This window comes from Erythrolamprus reginae, chromosome 11 (genome assembly GCF_031021105.1).
Source record: "Erythrolamprus reginae isolate rEryReg1 chromosome 11, rEryReg1.hap1, whole genome shotgun sequence".
In the NCBI taxonomy this organism is placed as follows: Eukaryota; Metazoa; Chordata; class Lepidosauria; order Squamata; family Dipsadidae; genus Erythrolamprus; species Erythrolamprus reginae.
In genome coordinates, this window is record NC_091960.1 from 38,347,702 (window position 1) to 38,361,660 (window position 13,959).

The 13,959-nt window shown below is 50.6% G+C and overlaps 1 protein-coding gene across 2 annotated transcripts; it reads right to left on the reverse strand.

Moving 5' to 3' along the window:
* Positions 1 to 1,087: 1,087 nt before the first annotated feature.
* On the reverse strand, positions 1,088 to 12,572 carry RHBDL2 (rhomboid like 2). 2 transcript variants are annotated; one of them, XM_070764501.1, is made up of 8 exons: positions 12,494 to 12,572; positions 11,797 to 12,063; positions 11,509 to 11,657; positions 11,068 to 11,180; positions 10,643 to 10,743; positions 6,272 to 6,332; positions 4,140 to 4,201; positions 1,088 to 2,915 (listed from the first exon to the last, which is right to left on the reverse strand). In XM_070764501.1, exons 2-8 carry the CDS (start codon positions 12,013 to 12,015, stop codon positions 2,733 to 2,735), a joined length of 888 nt encoding a protein of 295 aa, XP_070620602.1. In that variant the 5' UTR covers positions 12,016 to 12,063; positions 12,494 to 12,572; the 3' UTR covers positions 1,088 to 2,732. The 2 variants fall into 2 exon arrangements, with proteins under 2 accessions (XP_070620602.1, XP_070620603.1); XM_070764502.1 differs by having other exon boundaries at positions 1,088 to 3,928.
* Between the last annotated feature and the right edge of the window lie 1,387 nt (positions 12,573 to 13,959).

Genomic DNA, 13,959 nt, shown 5'->3' on the forward strand with positions numbered 1-13,959 from the left:
AAGGCTCTGTGCCGGAGGAGGCCGCAGGCCGTGGGCGCACGCGCTAGCGCAGCGCTGCCCATTAGAACAGTGATTTTCAACCTTTTTTGAGCCGCGGCACATTTTTTACATTTATAAAACCCTGGGGCACATTGACTGGGAGGAGGGAGGGGGCTAAAAAAAGTTTGGGCAAAAAAATTATCTCTCTCTCTTCCACCCTTTCCCTCTATTTCCCTCTCCCTCCCTCTTTCTCTCCCTTCCTTCTTTCTCTCTCCATCCCTCTTTCTTTCTCTTCCTTCCTCTTTTTTGCTCTCTTTCTCTCTCCCTCCCTACCTCTCTCTATGTCTTTCTCTCTCTCCTTCCCTCCCTCTCTCTCTCTCTTGCTTTCTCTCTCTCTTGTTCTCTTTCTCTCTCTTTCTTTCTCTCTCTGAGCTTCGCGGCACACCTGACCATGTCTCACGGCACACTAGTGTGCCGCGGCACACTGGTTGAAAAACACTGCATTAGAAGCAGGGGCGGAAGCGGCAGCCCTCCCGCCCTCGCTATGTGGGAAAGAAGCGACGTCAAGCTACAGCCACACTGTGGCTTCAGGGCCGGGTGTGCAAGCGCCGCGCTGCTCCCCTCGGTGGGCCGCGCGAGACCCACCTCCAGCGCGGGGGAGGGAGGCGAGCAGGCCAGGGACCGCGGGGCCAGAGGAGCCCGGCCTGGAAGGAGGAGAGGCGGGCGGAGGGGTGGGAGTGGGGGCTGGAGCCGGGAGAAGCGGGTGAGGCGGCGCCGGGCCTTTGTGACCGGGCAAGGCAGCGAGTCCCTCCCGGAGCTGTCAGGTTTGAAGGCGAGGGGCGAGTGGACTTCCACGCCCATTTCTGAGCCAGCGTGACTGGGGAGGGATTCTGGGAGTTGGAGTCCACAAGCCTTGAAGTCCTTGAAGCTGCCAAGTTTGAAGTTTGTGAAAAGTGTTCTGCTACACTGGTATTTTATCAAACAATATAACACTACACCATTTGGTTCAGAATACTTTTTCCCCTAGTTTTCTTGCTTCTTATACACCGAAACATGGTTGTGTGTGTGTGTGTATTCATAAAAGTTTGATTTACTTGGAGTCATATTCTGTTCTTTAAGTGTTCTCTTTATTTTTTTGAGCAGTGTATATATACACATACATTATATATTCATTTTCAATTCAGCAAAAATGTTACACACACACAAAATCAGCCACCTAATACAAGGTAGTTCCAGAAACCACTGTTCACCAACCTTTGCCCCCATGCCTAGGAAAACAGACATTCTGCACCTTCTGGGAGGTAACAGAGGACCAGCCAAACTTTGGACCGATGGGGCTTCAGGAGGCAGACACAAGTAACGAATCAGTGCTTCCTGGGACATTGCGAATAACAATCCATGATGGACAGGGCCTAGAGCATTGGTATCAAGCTTGCCACGTCATGTTGTCATCTTGTGATGTTTTGTGGCATTTTTCCCATTTGTGGAGCTGGAGTAGGCGTGGCCTGTGCATGATGCACCCGGCCCACGGCCCCCCCCGTTTGCCACCCCCTGGCCTTGAGCGAGCTCTTTCTGCTGGACCTAATGCTATGGACAAAGAACAACCCGGGACAAGGCCATCCTTCAAACGCCTGGCCCAGTCTCCTGTAAGACTTCACAGGTAATAACAAGCACTGTGGTTGCAGCTCCTGGAAGCAAATTGGAAGCCGGTGCAGATTTTAAAGCCCCAAGGTGTAAGAGGGCCAGAGTGAAACACGCCCATAACTCTCCCTGCTTTTGCATTCTGGACCAGGTGAACCTTGTGCGGGGTCTTCAAGGGCAGTCCCATGTAAAGTGCACTGCAGTAATCCATTTGAGGGGTGATCAGAGCCTGAGTGGCCCCATACAGGCCTCTTCACCCAGGAAAGGGAGCGACTGGCATTTGACATGAAGTTGTGGACATCCTCCCTCCACTTCCTACCCTCCCGTCAACACTGATTGTAACCAATTCCTGAGAAAGGAGAATCGGCAGCGCACTGCCCACCTAACACCTGCATCGTGTTCAGAAGAATATCCTGGACAGTAAGTACCAAAGTCCCCGGAGAGTAAGGACAGGCCCGCGGCCCCCATCTTTCAACCAAGAGGGCAGTCGGTGGCGTTTCAGATCCATCTCCCAGCCTGGAACATCCGTTGAAGAAAAATGTGTTGGCCTCCTTTCAAAATTTACTTGTCCACTCAAATCAGCCTATTACCATTTATGAGGTATGAATTGATGCTTGACAGCTGGAGGAAATGCAAGCTGATGATCGTCGGCACGTTTTCACCTTTCCCAAGGTAGCCCCCTCTGCACACGGTCGGCCTGTCAGTTATCAGCAAGAGTTTGCACAAGTGAAAGTATGGCACAGCACTGCCAATCATTTGCCTCACGTAGTTCAAAGGCCAGAGTCCTTGGAGCAGCTTCGCAGTGCTTAGAAAAATCAAGTCACAAAGGAAGGGGACAGAAGACCTGGCAGCTAGATACCCACACTGGTGATATAAGCAGGAGCTACAAACTCCAATCCATTAACGACAAAAACTTCTAGCAAAAGACTGTCCATAAAATCATAACGACTCTGAAAGTCTGAACAATTTAGCAATTAAAAAGCTTCATATTACAATATATTGTCATACAAAGTATAAGGTGATACTATGAAAATACAAAAACAAAACAAAGATTTTAAAAATATTTTTAAAATTAGCCTTCAGAATTACACAATGTCATCAAATGTTGCATTCTACTGATTTGCTGGTGAGAAAAACACATTGAACAATACAGCAAGTACCACAAAGATTAAAAATGCACTTATACAAATCCAGAATCTAGGATCTTTAATGAAATTTTTATCAAAATTGCTGAATATGACATAACCTACTGACATTCCAGCAAGGCCTCCTGCAATGTGGGCCACAAAGGAAACCTTAAGGGGGGGGGGGAAACAAAACACACACACACACACATTTTTAGTGGCTGTTTTTCTGCTTGGAGTGTCAACCTTTGATGCAAATAGCGAAAGGACAACACGAAGATTGTTGCAGCATTAGTGAAAACTAAACCAGCAATATTGGCAAAGATGCAGTTTTTGGTGCTTCCAGCATTGCAAAGCATGGAGAAGGACAGCTGCAAAGGGGTTTGCAAGAACAGCTCCCCAGTATCAGACTCTCCCTTAACCGAACAGGGATAAAGGCTGGACGAAGGACATTGGAAGATGAGGAGGAGGTTTCCAGAGAGCAAAGAAGCCCCTCTCTCCCACCCACCTCCCTCTAGATTCAGGGGCTCTGTGAAATAATTGCTTTCCTCTTAAAAACACACCTCCAAACTGCTGCCCTGAATAGGAGGCTCTCCTCGCTCTCCTACTCATTCGATTCATGCCACCGAGAGATAGGCAGGATTTCTAGCACTGAGTTGCCAGCAGGGACCCGATTAGTTCTCATCCCAATGCCATTGCATAGGTCTACAAGTGTGCTTACAGACCCAATTCAAAGTATTACTTGTTATCTTTGAGGCTCTGTACGGCAGGGAGCCAAGGTACCTACATCTCTGCCAATGGGACGTAGGCTGCGATGGGTCCCTTCTGCTAAGGAATTCCGCAGGCAGGTTCAAAGAGAAGAACCTTTTCTGCTGTGGAACACTCTACCACTGGAGGGGAGAACTATTCCTGCCCTTTTGGTGTTCTGAAGGCTGTTAAACTCTGTCGGTTGGTTTGGGATCCTGAGGGGCGGGGGGGGGGGGTTCACTGCTAGAGATTATTGACCTCCTCCCCGTGCTGCCCATTTCTTAATTTGGGTTTTTGTGTAGACTTTAAAATTTTAATCTTCATGTTTTTGATAATATATTTTACTTGTTTTACAACCTGCGAGCCTCCCAGAGCCACTTTATAGAGGACATAAAAATGTAATTTTTAATAATTAATCAATTATCCTGAGGTTTGTGCTGAAAAGGGAAAAGAGGAGAGAACAAGTCAGTGCAATACAAGGTACAGAGGGAGAAAATGCAACATTCAGATAAAGTGGTAAGAAAAAGTACCTGGTGTAAGTTTGCATTGAAAATAAATAAGAAAATGCCCGGTTATTGATCAGAATCAGCAAAATGAACCAGCAAGCGAAGAGAGCGAAGGTAGTTTTAACAGGAAATATGCACTTACCTGAATCCCAGTGGAAGGAGAGAGGAATCTTCTGTACAAAGCAAATCCTACATCTGTTCCAACTAAGAATTTAATGCAAATGGTCAGTGTGGTGCGTTAACCGAGAGATTGCTCCCAAAGGAATGAGTAGACAGGTATCATTCAAAAAGGGAGGGCGCCCTGGAATCAAGCCCAAGACCCTCCATGAAAGGCCATACAAAGCTGGAGCCCCCTCCTCTGAAATTGCCCCATCTGCTTCTTCATCTCTCTTGCCCCAAACACATCGTGCAGCGACCGAGAGACGGTTTTTCCAGGAGCAAAGACCGGAGTGGTTTTTCCGTTAATACTGGTAGCTTGGGTGGACCCAGGAATGGGGACTTTGGGGGATGCAGTGCCGCTATTTGTGCCGTCTACAAGGCCCCCCACGGAGCCTGCCTTCATCTGCAGAATAGGCTACACTCACAGATCCCACAAGAGGGGAAGGGAATGTTATGGATAACCATCTATGATTTAAAAAGGCATAGGTGGAAAAACCTTTGGTGAGACGGTACCTAAGGATCTGATCCCAGGCGGAGAAAATGGAATGGACCTTTGGTTTCTTAACAGAGCCTCTTCCATGAAATGCCATTTATAATTTCCTCAAGGCCATTAAGGTGAGTTTTACCCATTGAAATAACTTCCAATTTGCTGCTGTGGCCAGGGCACCATGACACGGCACTGTTCCTCATTGGGAAAACCAAGATCAGTCTCCCTCAAAGGCTGGTTCAAACACATCTGCCCATTTTCCTGAAACCAAAGTGCCTAAAAGCCCCCGGAACAGACTCCCAGGTGACATCTGCTAAAACCCCAGGATTGGTCAGAGGGGCAACAAGTGACTGCTTTGGGTGGCTTGGCTGGATTGGTTTTACTTGGGATCCACTCGGTTTTTGCATATTTTCCTTTCTCCAATAAACGTTTTTTTCTATCCATAGATTGGCTTCAAATGCATTATAAAGGTCTTCCCTCTCCTCTCCTTTCCTCTCTCCTTTCCTCTCCCCTCTCTCCTCTCCTCCCCTCTCTCCTCCCTTCTCCCGTTCTTTCCTCTCCCCTCCCCTCTACTCTCCTGTCTCCTCCCCTGTCTCCTCTCTTCTCCTGTCCTTTCCATCCTCTCCTCTCTCTCCTCCCCTCTCCTTCCCTCTCTCCTCTCCTCCCCTCCCCTCTCTCCTCCCCTCTCCTCTCCCCTCTCCTTTCCTCTCTCCTCCCTTCTCCTGTCCTTTCCTCTCCCCTCTCTCCTCCCCTCTCCTTTCCTCTCTCCTCCCCTCTCCTTCCCTCTCTCCTTTCCTCTCCCCTCTCTCCTCTCCTCCCCTCTCTCCTCCCTTATCCTGTCCTTTCCTTTCCTCTCCTCTCTCTCCTCCCCTCTCCTTCCCTCTCTCCTCTCCTCCCCTCCCCTCTCTCCTCCCCTCTCTCCTCTCCCCTCTCCTTTCCTCTCTCCTCCCTTCTCCTGTCCTTTCCTCTCCCCTCTCTCCTCCCCTCTCCTTTCCTCTCTCCTCCCCTCTCCTTTCCTCTCTCCTTTCCTCTCTTCTCTCCTCCCCTCCCCTCTCTCCTCCCCTCTCTCCTCTCCTGTCCTGTCCTCTCCTCTAGCCCTGGGCCAAACGAAAAAGCTCTGGGAAGGAAGGCCAGGAACTCCCAGCTAGCGAGAGGATGCCAGGGTGTTCTGAGGGACCATTCCGTAAAGATCTTTCATTGGAGAGTCTCTGGATGAAGAAAGTGGGCAAATTTCCTTTTTTCCCTTTTCACCCACCCAGTTTATATCTGCATGCAGCCAACAGGTACTTTTTAAATTTCCAAATTTTAATAACAAATTCCACACGGTCATTTTTCTTTTACTTTTGCAAAGCAAAAATGAAAGTGAGAAGCACCGTAATGCACTGTTGTCATGGTCACCACTCCAAATTCCCTTTCCAAATTCCCCACGATTGAAGCAGACCAATCCCTTCAGTTCAAAATTTGTCCCCAAAGTTATTATTAAAAATAACATTAACGGCTCCATTGCAGATCTATTCTATTCTTTGAAGAATACAAGTGTACATGTGCTTCACCAAGGACAGCGAAGAAAAGCAGGATGGTGAATTCTCCAATTTTAGCTCAGAGAAAGAACCTTTTAAAACAGTTACCTATGGAGCCAATTAATAGCAGTCTTGCAATTCCAAAGAGAGGAATCATTTCTCGGAAGTTCTGAAAGAAAAAAAAGATACGAACAAACTCTAAACCAATTCCGTTTCAAGCTACTTACACGAATGTAAAATTATACGACCAAAGAATTAAATCAAGATCAGAAAATTGTTGAAGATGCTCCTCCCCCCCATGGTCCTGGTCAGGACTGGAGGTAAATGTGGCCACCACTAGATGAAGCCTCAGCCTCAGCTGGTTATGTCTATCCGGATGGTGCATATAGATATTTGACCTTTTTCTTTTTATAAGAAGCCCCCGCAGAGGGGGATATACAATGCATCACAATGTTATCTCTATTGTATACGGCCTCCTGAAGGGTCGTCTTCTTAAAGCGCTCAAATCTCTATATACACCATAAAAACAGACAGAACTGAGGCCCCTGCACCCAGCTGATCATGGGATTTGAACCCACAACCTCAGGGAGAACTCTAGTATTTATATTATTAACTATATGTATAATATGTACTGTGTCAGAGTGTCATTTTGTGTCATTTCGGTTGGTGGTGTGCCCCAGGATTTTGTAAATATAAAAAATGTGCCGTGGCTCAGAAAAGGTTGAAAATCACTGCTGTAACTAGTCCAAAGTCTCCCAGCTGCCTTTCATGCCTCAGGCAGGACTAGTGTCCTGTTTCGACCCTGGTGCCTTCACCACTAAACCAGACCGCCCTGTTTTTATCCCCAAGCAAGCCCTCCTTTGACGTGGCTGTGGGACCTGCCTGCTGGGCAAGAGGACAGCTCTGCCGGAGTTGCAACCACACTAGTGGGCAGTTCCCATAGGACGAGAGGAGGAGCCTCTAGAGCCTGGAGCCTTTAGGATGAGACCCAACTGCAGCCTCTGCTCTCAGCCCCTGGTCCCTTCGCTTGCCCTCAGTTCTGCCCAACCTTATCAGCGGAGTTTGGCCCTTGGCAGAAATTCTGTCCGTGCAGCTTTTCTACACGCTGTCAAAGGTTTTTTGGGTGTGCTAATAACTATGCCCTAATCTCAGTTTGGATTTTCAGATCTTGATCTATTCTATTAGAATTTTATTCTCCATTTCTTCTCTTATCTCTATTATCCCTGCTTTCCTCTTTTCAACCATAGTTCAACCTAGTCTGTTCCGAGCCAAGACTTTATCAGTCCGCATTCAGTGATCCCACAATACTTTAACCTGCTCATTTTTGACAACTATTTCAACTATTTTCCATTATGTTTCACTCTTTGTTTCACTGGGGAAAAACTCTTCCTTCAATTTTTCACTACGGAAGCCTTGTTTGTGCTGCCTGTGGAGCCACCGCAACCAACGGAGCCCAAGGGAGCAGAGGACTCCAAACTTGGCAGCTCTAAGACTTCAACTCCCAGAATCCTCCAGCCACATGGGCCACGCAATAAACAAAGGGCCCTGGTGCCCCGAGGCAGCCGCTGGAGGAAAGCCGGACCTCCCCCCCTGGCACAGCGTCGGCCGGCTGGGTCCGTTACGGGCCTATGTCAGGGGCTGCCTCCATAGGGCTTCCCACAGATCTCCCCAAGACTGGGTGGCTCCTTAATGTATTCGTTTTTCAAAATGTCTATTGCCATTTACATTTTGGCACAATCTCCTCTGGCTTGATTGAAATAGCGGATTTTGATTAAATTGGACGGTTTATCCCTCAAAGCCATCAATTGTCTTAGTTCCTGCTGTTAATTGTTCCTTTATGGTTTCCTAAGATTCTTTCCTTCCCTTTCTTGGCATCCAGTCTGGTCTCCCACTGGCACTGAATGCAACTTTGGTTTTGGTTTTCTAATTTCAGTACCCAGCTGTTCTGTAGCCACCACTGCTGTGCTTCAGAGAAGCTGACTGGCCTGTTCGGCTGATGTTGTTTCAATCCTTCCCAACGCCCTGTTCGCTCCCTTTGTTATAGGTCTGTTTTGGGCCTGGCTTTCCACGCTAGCAGCCTTGGCCTTTCTACCGGTCATTCTGCCCATGCCACAATCTTCTCTCTTCCTTCTTCTTGCCAGGAGGTTGGTTCCTGTGCCAGTTCTGCTGCTATCACTTCTTCTGAGCATTAATGTCTTCAATTCAATTAGTAGCTTTCTTTATGCAATTTCTCTTACCTGAGTTTCATTCTACTATTGGCTTTGGGTCTTTTACTTCCATAATTTTTCTGAATCTCTTCCAGTTCTGCTTCCCTGAACATTTATTTCTTGTAATGAATCTCTGATCTGCTAATTGTTGTTCAGTACTATTTGAATCTGGATCAATTATTTTCCAATGTTCAAACATTCACTTTTAGTCCTGATTTGTTGGCTCTGATTTATAATTGCAGTCCAGAATGGTGTGACTTTGAAACCCAGTCCAGCTTTGTCTTGTCCTGCAGGCCTGGGCCCCAACATCCCAGGGGGTCCTGGTCAACCTGGCTGAAGAAGGCTGCTGCGGTGCAGGATTCGTGTCCTGCTTTCTTACCATAACAAATGGGTTCCAAGCTTAGCCTTGACCCTTCTAGGACAACACATTCCGGCCAATGTTGCTCTCAGTTTCTCAGAGCATTGCAAGCACAAGGGGGGGGGGTGTTGCACACCATGCTTCCCTGGACACAACGGTGAGGGACGTGATGGATAAAGAGACTGGAAGAGGAGGCGAGGGGGGAAGCAGCCAGGCTGCTATTGCCATTGGGCCAAGGTGGGAGGGGTTCGGCCACGAGACACGCACGCCCCACCCCATCTGCCACCCCCAAGTTGCACCCCACCAGGAGACGCGCATCTTACCGCAGTCTGGCAGCTCCGCCACGTCTCTCGGCCAGTGTGTGCAGGGGAAACACCTTGCACAGAAAAGAAAAAAAATTCACGAGTGCAAGAAATTGTTAATTGCTGACACTTCCCAGAATTGTTTCTTCACTGTGCAAGGTGTTTCCCCTGCACAGAGTGGCCGAGAGACGTGACGGAGAAGATGCCCCTCTTGTGACCTGCCCCCCCCCCGCCCCATCTCCTGCCAATAATAAGGTCATGGACATATTTTGGGGGTCAAAAGAAAATAAGACTGTGTCTTATTTGGGGGGAAACACATTAAGTATCAACTAAGCACCTTTTGAAGATGCGCCAAGTAGCGCAGTTTTTTGCCGTTCCGCTGTTGTTGTTGGAGGAAGCTGTAATTTCTTGATGTATTTTATAAAATTCTTGCACATGGTGGAAGTGCCACAATGACCATGGGTATCACTGTCACACGTTTCATCCATAATCACATAGTTTCGATGGTCAGGTCACAATATTCCATTATTATTTTTTAGTTCCTTTTCTTAGATTCTGGTGTCTCCTGGTGCTGCGATACCGATAAATTGTATGCTTCTGTTTCCGACAACTGTATTATCTGGCGTGTTGTGTTCCAAATGATGATCTGTCTGTATTCAAGAAGATCTTCACCTTCTCATTTTCAGTGAGAGATTATCAGTGCTCTTGTATGTCTTCCATTTTCTAATTATGGCTCCCAGAGTTGATTTATTCACACCAACCTGAGTGCCTGGTGCAGATTCAGTCTTCCCAGCCTGGTGCAGGGCTACAATTTTGTTTCTGGTGTCCTTCCACAGCTCTTGGGTCTTCACCATAGTGGAGTTTGGAGTGTGATGGTTTGAGGTTCTGGACAGGTGTTTTTTATACTGATAACAAATTCAAACAGGTGCCATTACTACAGGTAATGAGTGGAGGACAGAGGAACCTCTTAAATAAGATGTTACAGGTCTGCGAGAGCCAGAAATCTTGCTTGTTTGCAGGTGAGCAAATACTTATTTTCCACCATAATTTGCAAAGAAATTCGTTAAAAATCAGACAATCATGTTGTTTCTCATGATTGAGGTCTACCTATGAGGCCAATTACAGGCCTCTCTCATCATTTTAAGTGGGAGAACTTGCACAATTGGTGTCTGACTAAATACTCCCCCCCCCCCACTGTAATAGGAAGTACTGTAAACCGCACACTGATTCACGCTGATGGTGTTACGTACTTACACACTTACCTAGCAAGCAAACAAACAACCAAGCTTAGAGAGAAGAAAGGAATCCACTTCATAATCCTTACTGTCTTACTGTTTCTTCTAAATTAATTTCCATCTCGGGACATTTGTTTCTCTGGAGACCCACAAAGAACCAGCTCCTGGATGATAGTCTGAGACTGTAAACCCAGGTTCAGCTCATGAAAACTTTGGCCAGTGACCCCCAAGAGGGATAGTTTTCTTTCAGAGTTCTACCTCCACAGGGCGTCCTGGCTCAATGACCCTGGTTTCCAACTAGGGACATTCTGCAACCTGGCCGCATTGCTGCAATGGGACATCTTCCTCCCCCTCCCATGCCCAAGCAACCCCCTTACCACTAGAATATTCATGAAGTATCCTCCAATCAGAGCATAGACACCTCCCGAGGCTCCCACCAGACCCAGCAGAGGATCACAGATGGAACTGGCCAAAGAACCTAAAGAGAATTAGGCCAATTAGCCAAGACGAAGCTGGCAGTTTGGAGGACCAGGTCCTCACCCAAAGGTCTAATTAAACTGCCCTGTTGCATTGATGCCTATGCACATAAATATCAATGGAATCCAAGGTGGGGTTGGACTTTATCTGCTTGTGGCCACACAGAGACTCTGGGCAGTCCACTCTTTTCACTCCAGCTGCAGCTTCTGCTCCTCCCCCTCCTACAACTAAGCAGCTGTTCACTTTGGTTATTGACATGCAAGTTAAAATGTTTGTCTCCAAAAGTGGCTCCACTGCTCCCAAGCCTTTTTCTGGCATGACTCACCTGCAACCACACCTGCAAGATACACAGCCCCCACTCTGTGTCCTTTGTGGACTAATTCCAGGGGGATCCCCAGGCAGAGCTGGAGAACAAGGTTCCCTATAATATGTTCAAGGCTGCAGAAGGAAAGAGGAATTTGAAATTAATACTTATGTTCTCTAGGGGAAAAAACATAGCACACTGAGATGATGTTAATGATAAAACGGGATACAAATTTAATGAATATATAAATACTCAGCCTAATTAAAACAAGCAACTGAAGTGGCAGTGAAGTAATTAAGTGCAATCAGACTGGCAGTGTTTCCCTGGGTTCTAGGTGTGTTCTTCGCCCAGGGCCACAAAGCAGCTTCCATCCCAATGGAGACCCAAGTAGAATAACAAAGCCCAGCCCAGGGCCTCCTCCTTCGGCAGCACCTGTCCAAATGGAGGCAACAGGCCTCTTACCCAGCATGCAGGAACATGTAAGACAAAAATCTCCAGGCTTCCTTCCGCTTCTCAGGCCTGTAGATAAGTGGACTTTCCCAGATTCCCACTTCCAGTGTGACCCACTGAGTCTGGGGCTTCCAAACAGCATAATAAATGAACACGGACAGCTAGAAGTAAACAAGAGGAAGCCCTTCATCCATGCCTGTCTGGGGAGGAGGCAGGTGAGCCTGGGACTTTTCCGCCAGGGTCAGCATCAGGACTTCCCCCCCCTCTAGAAACCCCCGGGGGGAGAGAAGAGCTTCGGACCTCTGCCAAGCTGACGGCCAGGATGAAAACGGGCGGCGGGATGCAGCTGGCCCTCCCCAGGTAGGTTGCTCTGGCCGCCCCAGGGAGCATCCACTTGGAGACGGCTCGGTGGAGGCGGCTGCAGCCGAGGGGGGTCCCGGAGGGGCTGCCGCTCTCCTCCGCCTCCTCTTCCCGCCAGGGCTCCGGCCGGCCTTCCAGGCTGAGTGGCTGCAGCTCCATGACGCCCTCAGGGGCCGCCACCAAGGAGCCTCTTCATGGGCGGGCTGCCTGCAAGGGAGGATGGAGAGGGGGGGGGGGCCCTGGAAGAAACGCCGCCCGGGGTCCAGGCCGAGAGCCCCCCACCCGCACCCGGTCTCCTCCTCCTCCCCGCGGGGCTCTCGGGGAGCGCTCGGCCCGTTGCCTGCCCCGGGCGGGAGCCCCTTCCTCGCCGGGGCCGCTCCTGCGGGGGAATCGCTTGCCCGCTCCGCCGGGCCACCCGCAAACCCTTCTCGGCCCCGGACGGGACGGGGCTCGGCCCGCGAGGCTCCCGGGGAACGCCAGGCTGCCCGCCCCCCCCGGGAGACGCCGCGTGGCCCGCCCGGCGCTGCGACGGAGGAAGGGACCGGGCGGCCGCGCCAAGGGAGGCCGGGCACGAAGGCGCCTCGTCCCGCCAGCCCCGGGAGCAGCTCGCCCCGACGGCCGCAGAAGTCCGCCTTACCTGGGCGCCTCGGTCGGGTGCTCTGCCGGCGCCTCGGCGGGGAAAGGCGAGCGGGGCGGGCGGCGGGACGGGGCGGGGACGCGGCGCAGGGAGGAGCGGCGGCGGGGAAGGGCCGGGACGGGACGGGGGAGCCCCCAGAGCGGCTGTTCCCCGGGGCGGCAGACGGCCGGACAAGAACCAGCGGATGGAGGCGAATCCAAGCTCTCGGCTCCACCTGGAGATGAAGAGCGGCTGCCTTCGGCCCTTGCGTGGCCAGCAGATGGGGCTCCGCCGGCCGCCTGTGGCCCCCGTGCCATAGGTTCCCCATCACTGCGGTGTAGGGTCTCCTGTTTGGCCGAGCGGTTGGACTATGTGACCTCCAAGGCCCCTTCCAATTCTGTTCTTCTCATCTGGTGCTGCCCCCCCATCACTGTCCCCCGGCCAACAGCCCCTCCCCTCGGCCGTCCTGTCCGTGGCCTCCAGCAGATCTAAGTCCGGGCTGGTCCACCTGGCGGTGCTGGGAGCAGGGAAGCCCCCCCTCTGCCCCCCCAGCCTGCCCAGGGGCCCCTCCAGGCCTGCTAAGGGCCTGCTGAGGGGACAGCCAGATGGGCTCCAGCTGGCCTGGCACCCTGAGATGATCTCATTACAAACCATCTCGGCCACTGCAATGCGCTAGAAAAGCATTCGGAGACTTCAGCTGGTGCAAAATGCAGCCGTGTGAGCAGTTGTGTGTGTGTGTGTAGGTGCAACCACATCACACCAACACTCCACCGGCTGCACTGGCTTCCAGTCGGACTCGGAACACAATTCAAGGTGTTGTTCATCACCTATGAAGCCCTACAGGGCTCAGGACCAGACTATTTGCAGGACCACCTTCTGCCACCCCCCACCCCCCCAGCGGCCTTCTCCGTCCTGGGTCCCTGGGAAAGAGCCTACTCGGTGGCGGCCCCAACTCTATGGAACCAACTGCCTCCAGAGATTCGTATGCCGCCCGCCTTGGCAGCCTTCCACAAAGCTGTCAAGACCTGACTCTTTGGCTTCTTCTATTGACTTTGCTTGTCAGAAGGTCCAAGTTACCGCTGTAATGTTGAATGGTCACTAAATGACTGTTTCCACCGTATGTCAAGGACCCCCTGGAGTGAATTGCTGCACCGACGGAGGGTGGGTGTTTCTGACCCCCCCCCCCCTCAAACGTCTCTCCCCAAAACGGGTCAGGTTTATTCATGCTCAGCTGGTATATACATCGGCAAAGGTATATACGAAGCTAATCCCAACAAGGGCACCTGGAAACTTGGTTGCAATTCGCTAGGTTTATACGGCTATTGGATAAGTATGCACAGCTGTGAGAGTCAATTTAAATCTAATTGCAGTCAGCTCCCCCCCCCCTCGTTCTCGGGGACTCCGAAGGGGTGGGGGGGCCTGGCGCTTGGCTGCCCTGCCACCACCCGGCCGGAGGGGGCGCCCGCGGCGGCCAGGGCCCGGAAGCA

What these genes read in the sequence shown, in the direction of transcription:
- RHBDL2 (XM_070764501.1), bottom strand. Translation starts at nt 12,015, where the DNA reads ATGGAGCTGCAGCCACTCAGCCTGGAAGGCCGGCCGGAGCCCTGGCGG. An exon ending in ACTTCATGAATATTCTAGTG is followed by an intron (nt 6,333 to 10,642) that starts GTAAGGGGGTTG and finishes TTTTTCTTTCAG; the next exon opens with AACTTCCGAGAAATGATTCC. An exon ending in CTCCTTCCACTGGGATTCAG is followed by an intron (nt 2,916 to 4,139) that starts GTAAGTGCATAT and finishes CCCCCCCTTAAG; the next exon opens with GTTTCCTTTGTGGCCCACAT.